We start from the raw sequence: 20,384 nt of genomic DNA, 5'->3' as shown, positions 1-20,384 counted from the left end.
CTTTTTTTTTAGTGTTTCTATTTTAATTATATAGGATTATTTTAAGGAAATTGTACCATATACCAAAGATAATAAAAAATTATTTGTAATCCTTCAACCCAGTGGTGACAGTGTTTTTCCTTCCAGGATTTTCTGTGTGTGTGTATTATGTATGTTTTATATATATAATTATATCTGAGTTTATATATTTTCTTTTTTATGATTGCAGTACTCTAGTTTTTTTTTTTCCCAGTTGTCACTGTAATTTTCTTTGAGTTTAATTTTCAAGTAGCTATTCATTAACAGGATACCTATTTTTGAGAAGTGTTATATTCTGATTAGTTTAAAAAAATGAGTCTCAGCTATTTAATATTGAAGAACGTGCTTATCTGTTTCTGTCTTTTTCTTACTCAACCTAGAATATAATTAACTAGGTCCTGATACAAGAGCACATTTCTTTGAATGACTTTTATCCATCTCATTTATATTATGCTGGATACGTTGTCAGGGTGATAACCTTTCAACGTAACTCCTTAGGTGGAAGAAAAGGGAGAATCTGTGTATTTTTTTAACCTTTACTGGCTTTCAATTCCTACAGGGCCAATACTCCCACTTGGTTTTATTGGCGGCATTTGACTGTATTGATGATACTAAGCTTGTGAAGCAGATAATCATATCAGTAAGTAATTCACATAGTCTTGAATTTAAGTTAAATTGATACATCATTTGTGAGTGTGTAAGTTTGATTTCACACATACATGTGTAAAGACTTTGAAATGTGTAAATACTTTCTGCCAGTATTTCTTACTTTTTAGTTGCCTTAAGCCTATTTTGGGGGGTTGCTTTATTCCCATTCAAACCATAATCCTGTTACTTGATTATTACTAATTAATGTTGCTTTAAATATGCAGAAGACTGCTTAAATTAGGGTAATGTGACTTTTTAGACCATGTAACATACTAAAAGAAAAATTAGCGATGCTGTGTTTAGATTTGATTGGAAATTTATTTTCATAGTAATTCTTCAGTTATTCAAGAACTCATGTCCACCCAGGTAGAAGCTATCCATGACCTTTTTTCTCTCCCTTTGGAGAAACTACCTCTGCATAGCTTATCAATACATCCATCCTGACTTGAACTGGAGAAGAAAAACTGATGAAGTTCACTCAATTGTGATGGCTTCTTAGAGATTTCATGAAAGCTGGTGTAGAGTTAGATTAAAAATTTTAATTAAAATTAGAATACAAGCTTCCTTTTTTCATTTCAGTTTTTTAGCCTGGTATAATGACCATCAAGTGGTAATAATTGAATGCGGTTTACTTAACCCTAAATTTGCCTTCAGAAAAACTGAGCTGTTCTCTTATAAAAGCTACACCCGAGTAAAAACTACATTATGAAATAATTTTCTTCATTCTGCAATGACTGCCCCTTTTCTGACTTGAGATTCTGTTATCCTCTTTTATTTTTCCTTCCTTTATTTCTAGCATGCAAGTTGTGTTAGGTGTATGATAGAGGTTTCGGGGGAAGGCGTAAGAAATTGCCACATTGGTAGCAGGGACCGAACCTGGAAATGTTTTTAAAAAGCACATAATCTGTATAGACACAGGTTATTCATTTGAAAGTTGGTACACATGGATGGGGCCCTTGTAGAAATCTTAGTGACAAAAGCGACTTCCACACCATCTGCAGGGAGAAGCATATGGATGTTGAGAAAGAGAATTTACCTGTTGGCCTGTGGTGGTGCTGTGGCCTCTTTGTAGCCTATCTGGACCAGTTAGAGCTGGGTGATTAGGAAAAATGTCCCAACTAGTGAAGGGATAGGAGATTTGTTTTCTCAGATGCCAGCTGTAGGTCCCAGTGTGTGAATTTCTCATGCCCTTGCTGTCATTTTCCAGCTTTCCCCTTGACTGTTTTAAGATTGTGATGACTTTCTTTGGGGTAGGATTGTGGGAAGAAACAAGTTGGCAGGACTTTGATGTTACAAACTGAGTATTTTGACATGTTCCTTGTGACTTTATTACCCTTTTGACTCCAATCAATAATGATTGTTTTTCATTCCAGTGACAGAAATGTGAGGCTGTAGATTAGCTAATGAATAAAGTTGTTTCATGAAAATGGAAACAGGCTGGGCTATTGAAAGCTTGCTTTTGTTTAATATTTTCATGACAACTAAAATTTGCATAACTGTTCCAAATGGATTTTAAGAGCAACCAAACTTCCTTCAGGATTTGCCACAATTGTCTGCTAGATTAATTTTTTCCAAAGATTTATCCCACTTCAAGTCGCTGTTGAAACAGTTTTAATTCCTTGCGCTTATCAGTTTGATTCCCACAACTGTTTAACCCACATTCCTAGTGACTTTCTCATACTTAGGGCAGCTTTCCCTGAGAATGGCCTCATTTGCTGATGTCTTGCCTCCAGCTGACAAATGCTCAACGGGTTTTGTGTATCATTAAACTGTGTAGCCAGTGATAAAATTATGGAATGCTAATTGCTCTTGCATTTTCCCTACCATCCACCACAAAACCTGTTGCAGTATGCAGTGCTTGTTAAAAATACCCAAGAAAGCTTAGTGTTGCAAAACATTCTGTTCAGGGTAACCAGACTCCTGCAAATGTCAGGTTGAAATCACAGCCTGATCAGTTGAGCCCTCTCCTTTCAAAATGGATACACACTGTTTCCCACTTACTTTACTTTACTTTCTAAAATAAACATACTTATAAAATCCGATCCTGGAATTGTTGGTATGATGCACTGCTTTGACAGCAGTGATCCTCTAAAAAGGAAGTAAGTGCACTGGCCAATTGCTCTTTGAGAGTGAATATTCATACATACTTTAAAGTGTAGTATCTTTAAGATGCTATACAGAAGATATAAAGAATAATAACAGTGAACACCCAGCCTCCCACCTGATCGGGCATGAAGAAGTAAAACTTGCCAAATACAGTTGAAGTTCAAGCCCTTTGTGTACTTTTTTTTTTTTGCCTATCCTTGTACCCGCACACCCCCCCCCCACCGCTGTGATGGATTGGTGCTTATTATTTGCATGCATTCCCTTATCCTTTTGCTATATGTAGATGTTTATGGTATTATTTTGCATGTTTACAAATTCTATATAAGTGATGTGTGTTTTCTCCTGCAGCTTGCTTTTTCCTTTAGGCATTATGTTTGTGAGTCATCATCAGGGGTCAGCAAGCTTTTTTAATAAAGGGTCAGATAGTAATTATTTTAGGGTTTGTGAGTCGTGTATGGTCTTTGTCGCATATTCTTGTTTGCTTTGTTTTTTGTTTAGCAACGCTTTAAAATGTAAAAAATAAAAAAATATTCTTAGCTCACAGGATGTACAAAAACAGGCTGCTTGGTTAGATTTGACCTACAGGCCATGGTTTACCCACCGTTGTTCTAAACCATTCATTTTTCAATGCCAAATAGTTTTCTACTCTATGAATATACCACAGTTGATTTTTCCATTTTTTCTGTTGATGGACATTTAGGTTGTTTATAGTATTTGTAACTTTAAACATTCATATTATTTTCTGCTATTCCAAATAATTCTGTAAGCATTCTTGTATGTCTCCTCGTTTCTCAAAGGCATTTACTTAGCAGAAATGTGGGTTGCCAGATATGCTGCCCATATGTTACATAGAGTCATGTGTCTGTGTTTCCCGCCCAGCCACTACAAAACCTGTTGCATTATGCAGGGCTTTTAAAAATAGCCAAGAAAACTTAGTGTTGCTAAGCATTCTATTCAGAGTAACTGGATTTCCTGAAATGTCAGATTGAAATCATAGCCTAACAAACACTCCTTTTCTCTTTAAGACCAGGCTCCAATTCAATCTCCAGATAATGTTCTCTGATCTCTCAGCCAGACCTGCTCTCCCCATTCTCTCAACTCTTACAATTTTTGTCTTTGCCGTCTATTCATTTAGCAATTAATTGTGATCTGACCCAGGGCTTACAAACTCAGAAACATTCATTGACCAGGCAGGTAAATGAGTGAGGCAGACCAGGTTGGGAGGGGCGGGGGGAACTAGAATGCACATGCTCTGTCCAAGGCAGTAGCCACCCTTGGCTCCAGCCTCTGTGAGTGTGAGCCCCATGGTGATAGATCTTCTAATTTCTTTTTCTTTTTTCCTTTTTTTTTTTTTTTTGTGGTACGTGGGCCTCTCACTGTTGTGGCCTCTCCCGTTGCGGAGCACAGGCTCCAGACGCGCAGGCTCAGCGGCCATGGCTCACGGGCCCAGCCGCTCTGCGGCATGTGGAATCCTCCCGGACTGGGGCACGAACCCGTGTCCCCTGCATTGGCAGGCGGACTCTCAACCACTGCGCCACCAGGGAAGCCCTGCCCACAGTTTTATGCTAAATTTCCAGCACCTTCAGGCTGGCTCCTATGTTTTTTGACATCTTCCCATCAGTTGTTTTTTTTTTATGGTACACGGACCTCTCATTGCTGTGGCCTCTCCTGTTGCGGAGCACAGGCTCCGGACGCGCAGGCTCAGCGGCCATGCTGAGCAGCATGTGGGATCTTCCCGGACCGGGGCACGAACCAGCGTCCCCTGCATCGGCAGGCGGACTCTCAACCACTGCACCACCGGGGAAGCCCTAGCCATTTTTAAGTATATAGTTAAGTGGTATTAAGTGTAGTCACATTGTTGTACAACCAATCTCCAGAACTTCTTCATCTTGCAAAACCAAAACTCTGTACGTTTAATAACTTCATCCCAATTTTTTGAGTGCAGCCAAAAAGTTGGACTTTTGTATAAAATCACCAAATTTTTTAAAACAAAACACTCAAGAGGCTGCAGTCACTGCCAGTGATCTAACCTTCTTTTTACACTTCTGTTTTTTATCCATTATTTAAATCTATTATTTTTATTTTTAACTTTTAAAGAGTTCCTCTTGCCTCTTCTGCTAGATTTTAGCTCTTTAAGGTTAAGGTCAGCCTGTGTTTCTTTTTGTTCACACACAACCTTCCATAGAGGAACATGCACCATGGATGGGCATGGTGCTCAGTAATGTATGTTGCATTTTGCATTTCTTTCTTCCACTGAAAATGCATATGTGCTCTAACCTTACTTCCAGTGTGCACCTTTCATTTTGACCTTTCCCTTTCCCTTTTAAAAGAGGGTTGGCAAAAACAAGAATGCCAAAGAATCTGACAAGGGTCCAACACAAGGTCAGAATGGCCACACATTTTCACAAGGGAGATCTTTTGTTCTTCCTGCACTTTTCTTCTGTTTACATACCTGCTTTAGAGTAAAGCATAAGGGGAAGATATTACAACAGTGGTCCTTCTTGTGATTTTCTCTAAGTAAGAGGGAAAGTGAATTGAAAACCTTTACATTTGAACCTTCATTGTTGGGGTTCTTTCTCTTTTGAGGATGCCAAACTCATGACTCCCATCAGCTTTATTTAATCTCCATAGTTAAAGATGCTGTATATTGATGGGTGTTTTCCATATGAAGATAATTACTTTATAGCAGTTTCCAGTTTACAGAGTGAATTTTCTGATTTGCTCCTGGTAGTGGCCCACAGGTCGGGCAGGTGTATCATTTCCTTTTGCAGATAAGGGAATTGATGTATAGAGAGGTTAAAGGATTTTCCAAAGGTTATACAGCTTGAACCCAAAGACCAAATTCAGCACAAATCAACTGCTCTGTAGCTGCCTCGTCCCTATCTCTACGTGTTTTGACACTCAGTGTTCTCTGGGCGATCATCCAGGTGTTTTGACACTCAGTGTTCTCCAGGTGATCATCTAGAAATTTCTCTTCTCTGTGTGTGACCCAGGTTAAAGAGAAATGAATTAGTACTCCATAAAATAGCATCACTCATACTGTTTTATTTTTTCTAAGATGAATGTTTTTGATGGTAGGAAACCAGGAATAAGGGGGAGTTGGGGGAGAATTAAATGATATCACATTTTTAAGTAAACATTTTTTAGTTTCATATGATTGTTAGTTTATAAACATTGCACTCTTTTAAGAATCTTAGACCAACATAAGTGTAGATTCTAAATTCCTTAATTACAGACTGAAAGGTAGTAAAAGTTCAGTGAATTTGGGCACTAGTCCTTGAGTAGTACTTTTGCATGGATTTTATATGCATCTTGTGTTAAGGCGAAACCATTTCTGCCCAAGCCAGATACGGTGCACTAGTCCTTAAGTGTAGAGCCCACAGAGAAGATCAAGTACATTGAGGACTACATTGCTGGCTTCATGCCACCCCTTTTCCTCCTAGGCCAAGAAAAAAAAAGTTAATTAAAAATAAATAGGAGCCATTTATAGTTCTTCACTGCATACTCCTCCCCCCTCCTTTTTTTTTTTTTAAAGCAAGTGTTTTAAAGGTGTAATACCCCAGAGGGTTTTTTAAGGACAGGCAAGTTGTGGAGGTTTTTTTAATGATTGTACAAATTGGCCTAAGCTATGTATCATTCTCAGTCTCTTCTTTAAACTGATTAAAGCATTTATCTTCTTTTATGAGTTGGTTAAACCTTAAATAAAGCCACACTAAAAGTAGGCCAAAAAAAAAAAGGTAGCCCATTTTTGTGGCACTAAATGCCTCTTTTTCAAAAGTACATACGTTGAGTCTACTTTGGGACATGTTTACCTTGAAATTGCAAAAGAGCTTCCATCCCCATGAAGTGATGTACATTTTTTTTCTGTCTTCCCCTTTAGTACTGAAATTTTAACTCATTTTTTTCTGAGTGGTTAAAATTTATATTCATTTTGAGGTGGTTAGATCTGTTGCACCTATTTTCTAGCTTGTTTTCTTTTTCTTTTTTTTCCTGCACTGAAATTACTAGTCTCGTTGTAATCAGTAAGCACTTAAGAGAATAGCAGATCTGAGTATATCATCTCCTGGAGAATTCCTTTCCTTAAGAATGGGGTGTATGTTTTCTTTGAACGAGACTAGAGTTGAAGTCAGAGGAGCAGAACTAGTGAGAGCCCTTGCACTGACACTCTCACGTCCTCCTGCAGGCTACCTCCCCCCTTTCTGGGCCCCTCATCTGTAAAGCTGGGTGGTTGGACTGAATTCTTTCTGTGGCCCCAGCCAGTTCTGAAGAATCTCTGGTGTTCAGACACACATGGCTTTGAATATTAGGTTTGTTATAAGAGATAGGAATGTTAGAGAGGGAAAGACTAATGATTTTTCTGTTGCATACGTAGAATAAACGAATTTTTAAACAGTGACTTTTCTGTCTTTGCAAATATCACCAAATCTACACAGGAGCTCACTTGGGGTGGGGATGACATTGCCTTTGTTCCTTAATCAAACAACTAGAAAAGGAGGTTACTGTTCTTGTTAAGTTGATTGGAAATGTCATAGAATGCAATTATTTGTAACTGCTCCATGGAGTCTTTCTGCATTTATTTCCCTCCCCACTCTTTTTATTTTCGATGTGATACTTAAACAGCCTTCATTTGCCATGAGTAAGTAACCTAACTTTAAAAGCCTTTATCCACTTGTTCTATTTAACAGAGTTTCTTTATCTCCCTTCACATACATCTCATTAGGGAAATTCTAATAAGAATGGTCGTCATCAGTGCTGCTGCTGCATTTAAGTGCAGCTGCAAATTAACTGTATCTGCTCAGTGGCCCCAGCAAGCAATGTCCCTAGTAATAGTGGCCTAAGAAATACTGGTTATAATGAATGAGATAACTCCTTTAGATATATATTTTTTAAGTCCTTGAGCTTGGTCGGTTAAATATAAATGGATTGTTCAGTAATGCTAGTCCCAGTAGAGAGGCAGTTCTGTATTCCGAGTGTAAATTTCTTTGTGCTTTAACGAGACGACTTCAGAACTAGCTGTACATTTTTCATTAAGTACGTTGGGGAAAAGTTATGTATCCTTCTTTACCCTTCAGATTCCAATCATAGTTTATTTTAAGCATATAGATTCACTTTTTGTTTCTATAATTTTACAGGAAATTATTAATTCCTTGCCTAACATAGTAAATGACAAATATGGAAGGAAGGTCCTGTTGTATTTACTAAGCCCCAGAGATCCCGCACACACGGTAAGAGAGATCATTGCAGTTCTGCAGAAAGGAGACGGTAACGCACACAGGTGAGGGACAGTAGAATAAAGGGCTTGGGCCCTTTATTCCTCTGCTCTGATTGTTCATTCATTTTGAGTGGCATGTGCTTCCATAAATCTACTCACATGTGTACACCTCTCACTCTCCCTCCCTCTCTAAAACTCCAAAGGTGAATTCCATTTTTAAGCCTATAGTTTTGGCAGATTCTTAAAGTTTTTATCCTGAAAAGGAAATGAAAGCATCATGCCAAAAGAGCGCCTCTGAGGCCCAGCACATAGTAGGCACTTGGATGTGTGTTTTGCTTTATGTTTGAAGCAACTGGTACCACTTGATCAAGTACTTTAGGGAGCAGAATCCATAAAGTAGTCTAAACATGTGTTGTAAGATATTTTGTTATTGTCGTTATTGGTTTGGGTTTTTTTTTTTTTGTATTACACAAGGCAAGCTTCACTTATTGAGTGCTCATTCTGTGCCAGGCACTGTTCAGATCCTGGGGACACAAAGATGAAAGACAGGTGTCCCACCCTCAAACTGCTTATTTACATGCACAACAGAAATTAGACAACAGAGCGTGGCACAAACTGTTATAAGCCCTTAGAGATTTCTGTGATAATAGAACACCATATTTCCTTTGCTATTTATCTTACCTTAATTCTTCATTCAACATGTTACCACAGTAAGAAAGATACAGAGATCCGCCAGCGAGAGCTCTTAGAATCCATTTCTCCAGCTTTGCTAAGCTACCTGCAAGGACACGCCCAAGAGGTGGTGCTGGATAAGTCTGCGTGTGTGCTTGTGGCTGACATCCTGGGAGCTGCCATTGGAGATGTTCAGCCCGCCATGAATGCCGTCGCCAGTTTGGCAGCGGCAGAGCTGCATCCTGGTGGCAAGGATGGAGAGGTACTGTGCTATCATGAGACAGGCGGGAAAACCACAGTGGCTGCAAAAACTCCAATCACTGGGAACATTGCTATAAAGAGAATTTTAGTGATAATGAACTTACCTCATACCCACAGTACATTTGGAAATTGCGAATTCAAAGCAGTGCTGTTAACGCTCATTGTCTTCTGATGACTCCACATACCTGCAGAGTAAAAACAAAATCCTCTTAATGCTGTCCATGATTGACCCAGGCTGTCTTTCCAGCATATTCTGTGTTCTTAATTTTGTTTTGAATTTGCTGTGGACTTTTGCACTTCTTTCATTTGTATGTACTTCTTTTCTCAACCTCAAGTGCTGCTTATGTTTCCATTTTCCTGCACCCTTCCTGTAGAAAGCCTTATTAATCCTTCCAGGTCCTCGGAATCCTTCTCCGTGAAGTCTTCCTTAATTCCCTCTCAATCAGAAAGTTTTTGCTCTTTCTGGTAGCTCCTGCCTATGTTATTTGGGCCTTGTGTTATTCTGCCTTGTATCTTAAGTTTCTTGGTTCATGCACTGGATATGTGCTAGGCAGTGGTCAACACCCCCCACCCCCACCCCCCAAAAAGAGAATACCATTTGGGGAAACACAATACTTAAATAAATATGCACACAAATGATTATTTATTGTAGAATAGAGATACGTGCTGTTTAGGAAAACGCCAGGTTCTATGGGATTATATACAAATGGGAGCCAACCTGTCCTAGGAGGGCTTCCTGAGGCAGTGAAAGCTAAGCTGAGACCCAAAGGACTGGTAGCTGAGTGAAGAAAGAAGATTCTAGGCTGAGAGAAGAGCATGTGCGGCCGCCTTGGAGGAAGGAAGAAGCTCGGCATGTTTGAGAACAGGAGGTTCAGGGGGCTGGAAATCAGTGAGCAAAGAGAAGAGGAAAGCGGAAGCCAGATCCTGCCAGGCCCTCACCCCGCACTGGGTTGTGAGCTCCTGATGAACCCACGTGGATGGGGAGCCCACTGTTTTCTGACACAGGAGATGGGGAAAGAAATGGGCCACGGATCTTAGACACCCTGGCTCCTGCCCTCACAGGGCAGATCCTGTTAACAAATTGGGACGATGCATGTGTAATGAAAGTTCCTCTGTAAGGACACAGGGCCTATTGTCTCCCGCACTGGACAAGGAGAGGTCGTAGGGGATCTCTGTGCGAACAGTTGGTATGGCCCTTGAAAAGGAGTGAGATTAAGCTGAAAGATGCTTTCTTGGCCTGCTCCTCGGGTAGTGCTCCTCGGGCATCACCTTAAACGATGATTTAAACATCATTCAGCATTAGGTTTTAATGTTTCTGCTGTAGTGTTCTGTCCCATCGGTTTCTTTGCTCTCAGAATTGCGTATGACAATCTGGAAGGTGGTTAGCATGATCTTAAGATGAGCCTGGTGGTAGAGCTGTTCAAACTGGAGCTCATGAAGTTGAATGTGAGCTGCCTCAGTGGCCGTGTTATCTTGAATAACCATCTTCATTTCAGTCAGGGTTGGAGTACATCTCTCCTCCCTCCAGGTGTAGTAATCATTGTAGATAAAGACCTTTTAAGCCTTTTGGAACTTTCAGCTCGCCTGAGACTTTATCCGTATGTGGTGATATAGAGTGGTTGAAAACAACTTTTTAATTAATATGTTCTTGACCCCTCACAGCTTCACGTTGCAGAACATCCGGCAGGACATCTAGTTCTGAAGTGGTTAATAGAGCAAGATAAAAAGATGAAAGAAAGTGGACGAGAAGGTAGGCTGTGCAACTTGACCTTTTCTTGTATTGGATGTGGAATTTCAGTAATGTCTGGCATCCCTGAACTTTATGCTGGCCATTTAAGTTCAAATGAAAGTCTGTTGAGTTTGTGAGTAAGAAATGATTTAGTGGTTGCAAATAATGGTTTTTCCCCCTGGAAATTTGTCTCCTAGAATCCTTTCATTTTCTTTCCCTTTCCCACCCTCCCTCCCTTTCTCTCTTCCCTCCTCTGCTACTTCAGACTTCAAAATGGGCTTGTCCAACATACTAACATGCCATTTTATTCTTTGAGGATGGTGAGAGCAGAGTAGGAGGGCCAGTTTTTGAGTATCATCATCCCACTTGAAAAGCATATTTATCTTTAGTTTTGAGGAAAGGATGAGCAGAAGAAAATTATCCTCATCAGAGAATTTTGAACTGGTGCTTATTTGGCATTGAAAGATATATGACCAAAGAGCAAGCCAGTCCTTGGCACTTCCTGGTTTTTCATAAACCTTACAGCTGCTCTGTAGAAACTCAGCTCTCAAGAGGAGGACAGCATCTTTTATTTATTGATGAGTGAAGATTTGCGTATCATTCCCCTCTCAGTCCTGTCTTTGACCAGACCTTCTCTTTCTAAATTCAAACTCCATCTGGTATTTTAGCCACTAAAGAGGCTTCCTCCCACTGAGTTAAAACAGTCTGGGCTTTCTATTACTGTGTCTGAAAAAAGTGACAGATCATGAATTTATGTCTTGAGGCAAGTTGCAGTTCTAATGGCTTGTGAGGCAATCAGTATAGTAGTAGAACTGTCACTTCTCACTCTACCTTTAAGAACAGAGGCATGGGCCTATTTCTCACTGTAAATTTTTTATAAAAGAGGAAGCTTCTGGTAATAAATTTTGAAGAAAAAATAATGTATTGAATTATCTTTTTATTATTAAAAAGTTGGTGCATAGTTGAGCTGAGTTTATGTCAGAAAAGTTGTCTTGCTTTTAAAATCCAAGCAATTTTCTAGTGACTTTTCTCCTCATTTAAATTGCCCTGGCAACCCTAAAACACATCTGTTTGAACTTGATGTATTTGTCATTTTCATGTAGCACCAAATGAGTGGCTAGCTGTCTTGGTTATCTGTTGCTGTGTAACAAGCCACCTCAAAACTTAGTTTTCAAAACAACAGTCATTTGGTCGGTGTTTGGTGGAGCTCAGAAGCTCTGCTCTGAGTCATCTGGGGCTGCTTGGCTTGGCGTTGGATTATCTACTTGCACAATGACTGGAAGTGGCTAAGTCCAGCAGCCTTGGTTCCTCTCCCTAGGCTGTTGGGTTTCCTCACAATATAGTGGTTGAGTTTTAGGAGGACAGAGTAGGTGCATGGTACTTTCATGATTTAGCCTCAGAAGTTATTTAAGGGCAGTTGTACCGTACTCTCTTGATTAAGTCAGTCACAAAGGCCCACCCAGTTCGAAAGGAGAAGACATCAGTTCCACTTTTAGATGAGGGAGTGGCACTATTCTAGAAGCATACACAGACAGGAGATATTGTTGTGGTCACCTTTGGAAAACATTGTCGGCCTCAGCAGCTGACTCCTGTCCCTCTTGAGCATGTGCCACGACGAGTAAAATAGTCATAGGCCACTTGGCTTTTAAAGGCTCCTCATATTTGGGTATCTTTGAATTTTACGTGCTACCTACCCAAGATGTTTGCCTTTAAGATAGGTTGTCCCCCGCTCCATCTGTACCAGATCCTAGTCTTCAGAATTTCTCCTTTGTCCAAGAGTTAGTTAACACTTAGATGGCACAGTGAATAAGATAATACACTCTGAGACCTTGGGAATCAGATGTGCTATAATAACAAAAGATGAATCATATTTTTGATGGGTGAATGAATGTTTAGTATTGTAGAGAGAAATTGCCAGGTGTAAGCCAGAATAGTCATTTGACCGTTAATTGTGTTCATGGCACCTTCTGAGTGAGCATTTTCCATGAGGGGAAACTTGATTTTAACCAAACACGAGGTGCTGCTGTCAAACATTTACTTCCTGAATAATTTTCAGGTCAGGGTTAAATCATTAAATGGTACAAAGAAATGCAGACATGACCAAGCGAGCATTTTATAAGAAGTCATTGTTTCTCTTGAGTAATTACTGCTAAACATAGCTGAGGATTTGGGTCAGAGTTGAGAGAAATGGCTGTATTAAAAACGCATTACATAAAGCTGAGCTAGAATTTTTAGTGGTAAGTGATACTGGGTGAGAACTCTTTATTAGCTTTCTCATTAAAACATGTTTCCAGCTTTAAGGGTAGTAGAGACAGAGATTGGGAGTTTAAATCTTGGTATATGATCCTCATTAAGTTTATTTTACAGGTTGTTTTGCAAAAACACTCGTAGAGCTTGTTGGTATGAAGAACCTGAAGTCCTGGGCTAGTGTCAATCGAGGAGCCATTATTCTTTCTAGGTATGTAGAATGTGTGCCTTTTCTGCTCAGGGCCCTCATCCTCAATGCCCGTGAGTGCAAAACATGCTTCCTTCACACTTACTTCTCAGTTCTAATGTCTGTTTCCAATAGTCCAGTATTCCTGTCAGTTACTCTTGGTCTTGACAAGTATACCAAATATTAGAGAGCAAATGTAACTCTTTCCATCAGTGCTTACAGTTTTTTTCATATGCCCTCTTTTGGATGGCAGGCATCATAAAATTATGGCATTCACAAGGCATTATTTGATTGTTTCACCACATTTATGGTTTTGACCAAAGTTTACTTGTATTCTTTTTTAATGGATTAGTTTTGTTCCTGTAAAAACTGACAGAGTTGTTTTTCAAATCGTGACTGACTTTACTGACTTTGTTTTCAGCTATTCTAAAAGGATTCGAGGAGCATTTGCCATTAAAGTCTACATGCTAATTAATCTCTGTTTCTAATTAAAATGATGGAAAACTGATGATTTGTGAATTGAGACATATGCTTAACTTGTATATTGTTTGGACATAGGTTGAGTTTATAATTTACAGGTCATTGAAATTTCCATCTATTCTAGTCCCAGATAAAACCCTTTTATTAAGGATATTCATTTTAATATAGATTTGTGTGTTGTTGTGAAGTAATCACTGTTGATTTTTTTCACCCTGCTGTGTTACCGAGATTTGGAAAAACAGTTACCAGTCTCAGCTTGAATTTCGCACAGTATTTCACATGCAAGTTACTTTGCAATTTAATTTGTATATGTTTATAAATGTTGTAGGCATTTCTTCAGTATATATTTTGATTTGATACACATATACCCACAAATACATACATTCCAAACGGGCATTCATTATTTTTAGGTATATCAGTATCTCCAAATATATGGGTGATACAGATCACTAGTTGATTTCTCATTAAAATTAGCTAATTTTTTCCAGTTGATGTTGAACAGCCGGAGTCCATTAGCTGAAACATGAACTTTTTTGACAAGAATTTCTTTACTGGGCATTTGGAATGTTAACACCTACTGACACATTCTTTCATTACACTCAATTAACTAAAAATTCTGGCAATGCCATAAAATTAATTTTTTTTAAACATCTTAATTGGAGTATAGTTGCTGATTCACTTTGTTATACAGCTATATGTATACATATATCCCCATATCCCTTCCCTCTTGCATCTCCTTCCCACCCTCCCTCTCCCACCCTCCCTCTCCCACCCCTCTAGGTGGTCACAAAGCACCAAGCTGATCTCCCTGTGCTGTGCAGCTGCTTCCCACTAGCTATCTATTTTATATTTGGTAGTGTATATATGTCAGTGCTACTCTCTCACTTCGTCCCAGCTTACCTTTCCCCCTCCCCATGTCTTCAAGTCCATTCTCTATGTCTGCGTCTTTATTCCTGTCCTGCTCCTAGGTTTATCAGAGCATTTTTTTTTTTTTAGATTCCATATATATGTGTTAGTATACAGTATTTGCCTGCTCCTAGGTTTATCAGAGCATTTTTTTTTTTTAGATTCCATATATATGTGTTAGCATACAGTATTTGCTTTTCTCTTTCTGACTTACTTCAGTCTGTATGACAGACTCTAGGTCCATCCACCTCACTACAAATAACTCAATTTCGTTTCTTTTTATGGCTGAGTAATAGTCCATTGTATATGTACCACAGAACCAGGAAGAAATAGAAAATATAAACAGACCGGTCACAAGCACTAAAATTGAGACTGTGATTAAAAATCTTCCAACAAACAAAAGTCCAGGACCAGATGGCTTCACAGGCAAATTCTATCAGACATTTAGAGAAGAGCTAACACCTATCCTTCTCAAACTCTTCCAAAATGTAGCAGAGGGAGGTACATTTCCAAAGTCATCCTAGGAGGCCACCATCACCCTGATACCAAAACCAGACAAAGTTGTCACAAAAAAATAAAACTACAGGCCAGTATCACTGATGAACATAGATGCAAAAATCTCAACAAAATTAATTTTTAAAGATTGCTCATCAATCAGAGCTCCCCTTGGGTGGATTTCAAACATGAGAAGGATACTGTAGGTTTATTATGGAATATTCCTTAAAACGGGAATATGAAATATCTGAACATGAAGTATCTGAGGTTCTAAAGGGAAGTGAAACTGGAGATCAATTAATAAGTGATTAATATAATAATTATTTTTATTTGGCTTTAGAATATTGTCATGTGCTTGTTTGGCAAAATTCTTTCCTTTATATTTTTCTTTAAAACTCGTGCAGTATGTATGTGTGTGCGTGTTTGTTTGTTTTGCTAAATCTTTTTTAGAGTAAGTGACAAAGTGTCATTCTGGGTGAAAAAATCAGCCTTGTATGCAGTCTGAAAAATAACTCAGGGAAGCATAATTCCCTAGCATTTAAATGTATGAGCTCTAGACAGACTGCCTGGGTTCCAGTCCCAGCTCACTGTGTGGCCTTAGGCAAATTATTCAGCTTTTCTGAGCCTTAATTTTCTTGGATGTAAAAGGAGATTAATAATAATCCTAGGTTGTTATGAGAACTAAATGGGATGATGCATACATAATGCTTAGCATTATGTTTAATGCGTGTGTTCAGTAAATATTAACTTGTATCACTATTATGCACTGTGTGACTGTGTGTTTAGCCAAGGTTTATAAAATACGAACACCTATGAGTCACAAGTCTATTGAGAGGGCACTTTACTTTTCAGCTTTGCAGGTGGCAAGCAGTACTTGTTGCTTGTCTTCCACAAGCATGTCCTCCTCTCTGTGGACATGATGGAAATTATTGGGACCAGGGTCTTTCAAACATGCCAAGTGATTTCTTTCTGGGTTGTGTTTCAGTGGTCAGCATTTAAACGTGGTCATGAGCAAGTTGGGGGAGAATAGGAAATTCGGCCCTGGAGTTTGGTGGTTGAGTGCCTGTGACTTGGCCCCTATTTAGAGAAAGGGGCCTACTTGTTGCCAGTCTGCAGAGCTCTGCTCACCTGTGACAAAGTACGCCAGCAAGGTCTCAGAGAGCAGAGCTGACCTCATTTTGTTGAATGACTCACACTGATCGAGTGGTTAACTAGGAGCCAGGCTCTGGCTAGGTGCTTCAGATACGGGATCATGTGAGCCTCAAAACACAACCCTGTGAAGAAGACGGGTTCTTTTGTTCCCATTCTGCAGGCCAGGAAACTGAGTCTTTGAGAATTTAAATAGCATGTGCTCTTGGTTGTATAGTTACTGAGTGGCAGAGGCAGGTTTCACATCTGGGCAGTTAAGCTCCAAGGTAAAGCTCTTTACCCCTTCACTCAATGTTCTGGCAATAGAGTTCAGTAAGAAGGCCCTTCATTAACTGCTTGCCTTTCATGCTCCCCACCTTTCCTCCATGTATACCTATTCACACATGTTAATTCAGTCACTCAGTGAGCATTTCTTGACTGTCTGCTCTGTGTACGTGGTGCTGTGAGATAAATAAAGCACAGGGTCCTTGCTCCTGAGCTTTTCTAGGTGGAGAAGGAAAGGTAGAATAAATGTAGTAAACAATTTTAAGGCAGGGTGTTAGTGAAAGCAGGACCAATTATGTGGTTTTAGAATATAGGCTACTAGCCCCCAACATTCGTCTGATCAATGGGGAAAAAAAAGTATTTATAGTATAGTATAGTATTTATAGTTACACAACTTGTCTCACAAGTCAATGTCTCACAAGTCAATGAATTTTTTGTACTGTGTGCGAAGGTAGTATTTGCAGACAATCTAAGGGTTTTTTATGAAATTTAATTTTTTGTTTGTTAATTTTTGTCTTCTCTCTTCAGCCTTCTCCAGAGCTGTGATCAAGATGTTGCAAATAAAGTCAAAGCTGGATTGAAAAGCCTTATTCCCACATTGGAAAAAAACAAAAACACCAGCAAAGGAATAGAAATGCTACTTGAAAAATTGACTGCCTAGGTAGAAACAGTTAAGAACAAGTTGGAGTCATTTTTCCTCTTCTGTTTTCCCAGTACAGAAAAGAAGGGCTAGGGTCCATCTTAGTGGTAATTTGGGTGCTTTGTATATGTGTTTCTTCTTTGTATAAGAATCTATTTATAAAATGATTTCTAAAAATGGCCTTTTTAAGAAAAAAATCTCAGCCTTCTCTTTTCTCATATTGAATAGTAAGCAAATCACAATGTAAAAGGCTTAACAGTCATACACAGTGGGACCAACCAAATTTATATAAAGTAGTTGCGTGCATTGATTCAGGCGAGGAGACATCTTCAGTGAACGGTAGTCTGAGAGGGCTTCATGGAGGAGGAGGAACCTGAGCATTTCCTGCTTCAGAGGAAGGCAGGATGTGGTAAAGAAGAGCCACAGGGAGTCCTTGGTGGGAGCAGTGAGGTGGCAGTCAATGGTTTTCAACTGAACTTCAGGAAGGCTTGAGGCTTGTTGGGTACAGAGATGGGGATACTCTACATCCAGGACAGCTGCATTCCTAGCTGCCTTATGGATTGGGTGCCATGTTAGATTTTGTTTGAAACAAACCACTCCAGGAAGTTAAGATTTGTAGGAGGAAATGTGCTGGATGAATTAGGGGATCATAGTGGGTAGCAATGTTAAGGTCATTGTCACAGGGGAAATCTTCCTGTGTTTGAAACTGGGCCTTCCAAGTAAATAGGTCCTTGTAGTGAAACTTTCTCTCTTTGGACTTTCCCTAAAGTAGTTGAGGCCTACAGGGTTTGAGTTAGAAGGATATGCAAATTCGTTAATAGTGCAGAAGTTGGAATTTAAGTACAAGTAGGATGTTTGAATTTTAAAACTACACTTGGCTTCCAAGCAACAAAGCTTGGAAGGATTGGTAGACCTTGGAAGAATTCATAGCCAGGCTCATGTAGCCCTGCCTATGAATACCTGACTGCTTTCGAAACCGAGCCTTGGGGCTTTCTCTAAGTAGCCTGCTGTAACAGGACACCCACTCAGGTCTGTCACTGCAGTTGCACCTCAGGAGAATGGCTGTGCCTTTCCTACCAGACTGCTGGGTCCCAGGACTACTCCCAACGTATGAGCTGCCAGCACGTTACCTGCTGCCCTCTCCTGCAGGTGCATTGAACCCTGCAGGAGCAAAAGAGCCGATGCCTGTAATTCTCTTTTGGCGTGGATTCTCCCCCTACCCTCGCTCCGCCCCCGCCACCAATGACCCAGCCAGGCAGGTCTAAGGGTAGAGGTGGGACCCTTGGGGGAACTGGGGGTGGTGTGGGAGACAATGGGGAAGAGCTTGCTTTTGTTTGACTGATATATTGTGTGTTTGTTTTCCATATAAAGGGCCCATTTGGAAAGAGAGGGGGACAGAAATTCTGCTGTTTGTTCCATCTGTAAGACTAAAAAAATAACATCCGTGGTTTTGAAAGTTAGAATATTATGAAGCATATAACAAAAGAAGCAATCCTTCTTCTGCCCCACTCCTCCACACCCCTGCCTTGTCCTCCCCAGAAGCAACGACTTTCAGTTCTTTTTAGCTCTGCTAAGTTTTTAAATATGTGATTTTTGTGGGTTAAAAAAAAAATCTATCCGTTTTAGGCATTTTCTTTTAACTTCCTGTTATGGAAAAATACAGATTGAGACTCTTCACCACCACTGTCTCCCTACTTCTTTTCTTTCCATTTTCCCAGTAGAATTGCATCATCTTTGATAAATTGGTGTTCAGTTTATATGATTATGTTGACGTCAGTTGTTAAATACTGAAGGAAGTAGTGAGCTGTCATGACATTTCCTATACCATTTTTTTTCCCGGAATTAATAAATTGCCTCATTTTTATTTGCTTACTTTCCTACATTCCTATAGTTAATTTTTCTCAAATTGTCCATCAGAATTGCATACACTCGTCTCCAGTAGGCATTTTCCTCTTTTTTCAGCCTGGCAAGGCTCCCATGTTATTGTGGGGTGGACCCCTTTCCTGATGGCTCCAGTATGTCCCATCTAGTGTGCCTCCAGTAGGTCATAGATGTGCTGAAATTTTAACAGCTTCAACCCTTACTCCACCAGGCCATACAGACATTTCCCTTGTGTGGTTCATGCAAAAGAATACTGGTATGAACTAATCCCAGGGGCCCTTTCCTTAAGTCAGTGATGGATTTAGGAAGGAGCCTGGCCAGTGGACCTCAGAAGAGAAGTATATTCCTGGGAGAGGTTCCTTTGGTCTCACACCTACAAGGAACAGAGTCCCTTTCCTGCTGGCTGACTTTAGTATATGCAGAAAGCATACTGAGGATGGCTGAGCAAAAGGTTGAAAGAATCTGAAACTTTGATGTTGAACTGCTGAATAAATCAACTCCTGGAGCTGCCCTACCCCTGAACTTCCTGTTTTGTGAGAGAATTAACTTTCATTTATCATTTAGGCCATTTTGAGCTGAATCTTTAGAAACTTGCAGCCAAAATTGTGCTGACCTGTCAGTGAATACTGACTTCCACACTATCCAGTACATCAGGTCAACTAGCAGACACCTCTGCTGGAGCCACCTGGCTTTCTGAGTGTCCTAAGAACCCGCAGCACAGCCATCCTCATCCCTTCCCTTCATGTCTCCTATGGAAAGCCCATTCCAGGATCCCATGCATTTCATTTTCTTGCTCAACATCCTCTTTTGAACGGGGCACAATCTCTAGTAGCATCCTGAGAAAGAATGCATATGAGGTAAAATTTTAAAGTCTGAATGTCTATTCTACCCTTTCACACCTGGACACCTAGTTTAGCTGGATATAGAATTCTAGTTTGAAATTAATTTTGCCTTGGAATTTTGAAGACATTGGTCAATATTTTCTTTGGCTTGCAGAGTTACTGTGGAAGTCTAATGCCATTCTTACTCTCAGTCTTTTATATGTGGCCTTTTCTGGGGGGTTGTGAGGGGTTTCTCTGAAAGGTTTCAGGACTTTTTTTATCCCCAGCCTCCTTGTATTTCAGGATCATGTGCATTGCTATGTGTCATGTGTGTCTGCTCTTTATTCTTCGTGCTGAGTACTTGAGGATTTTAGTCGGAGACATGAAGCCCTTCCATTTGAGGGCTGTATCTGTATCGTCTCCCCAACCCCCTCCTCCTCCAACCCTATTTTCTCTATTCTTTCTCGTTGAAACTCCTGTTTTGCAGATTTCGAATGCTGATTTGAGCCTCTAATTTTCTTTTTCAATTCTTTGGCTCTTTGTTTTGCTTTCTGGGTGAGATATTTCCTCCACTTTCTCTGTCAGCCCTTCCATTGACGTGTTCTTTTCTTGTTTCTTGAATGAAGTATCTCTTAAATCCCTGGGAATGTTGTCTTTTTTGTTTGTTT

General features: G+C 39.8%; 1 protein-coding gene across 3 annotated transcripts in view; it reads left to right on the top strand.

The window, feature by feature from the left end:
• The window catches only part of PUM3 (pumilio RNA binding family member 3), a 43,324-nt gene extending 23,152 nt beyond the window's left edge, over nt 1–20,172 (top strand). For 2 of the 3 annotated variants that reach the window (XM_007121609.4, XM_055087160.1), the window contains exons 13-18: nt 578–658; nt 7,905–8,047; nt 8,696–8,918; nt 10,580–10,667; nt 13,014–13,104; nt 16,903–20,167. In XM_007121609.4, the coding sequence (XP_007121671.2) occupies nt 578–658; nt 7,905–8,047; nt 8,696–8,918; nt 10,580–10,667; nt 13,014–13,104; nt 16,903–17,035 (759 nt within the window). In that variant the 3' untranslated portion in view covers nt 17,036–20,167. Of the gene's footprint in view, nt 1–577; nt 659–7,904; nt 8,048–8,695; nt 8,919–10,579; nt 10,668–13,013; nt 13,105–16,902 lie in introns of all 3 variants that reach the window. The other variant, XM_055087161.1, reaches the window with a different exon arrangement.
• Nucleotides 20,173–20,384: the final 212 nt, after the last annotated feature.

The sequence above is a fragment of the Physeter macrocephalus genome, chromosome 9 (assembly GCF_002837175.3).
Source record: "Physeter macrocephalus isolate SW-GA chromosome 9, ASM283717v5, whole genome shotgun sequence".
NCBI lineage: Eukaryota > Metazoa > Chordata > Mammalia > Artiodactyla > Physeteridae > Physeter > Physeter macrocephalus.
Note: the sequence above shows the minus strand (reverse complement) of the source record. Positions and strands in the feature narration are given on the sequence as shown.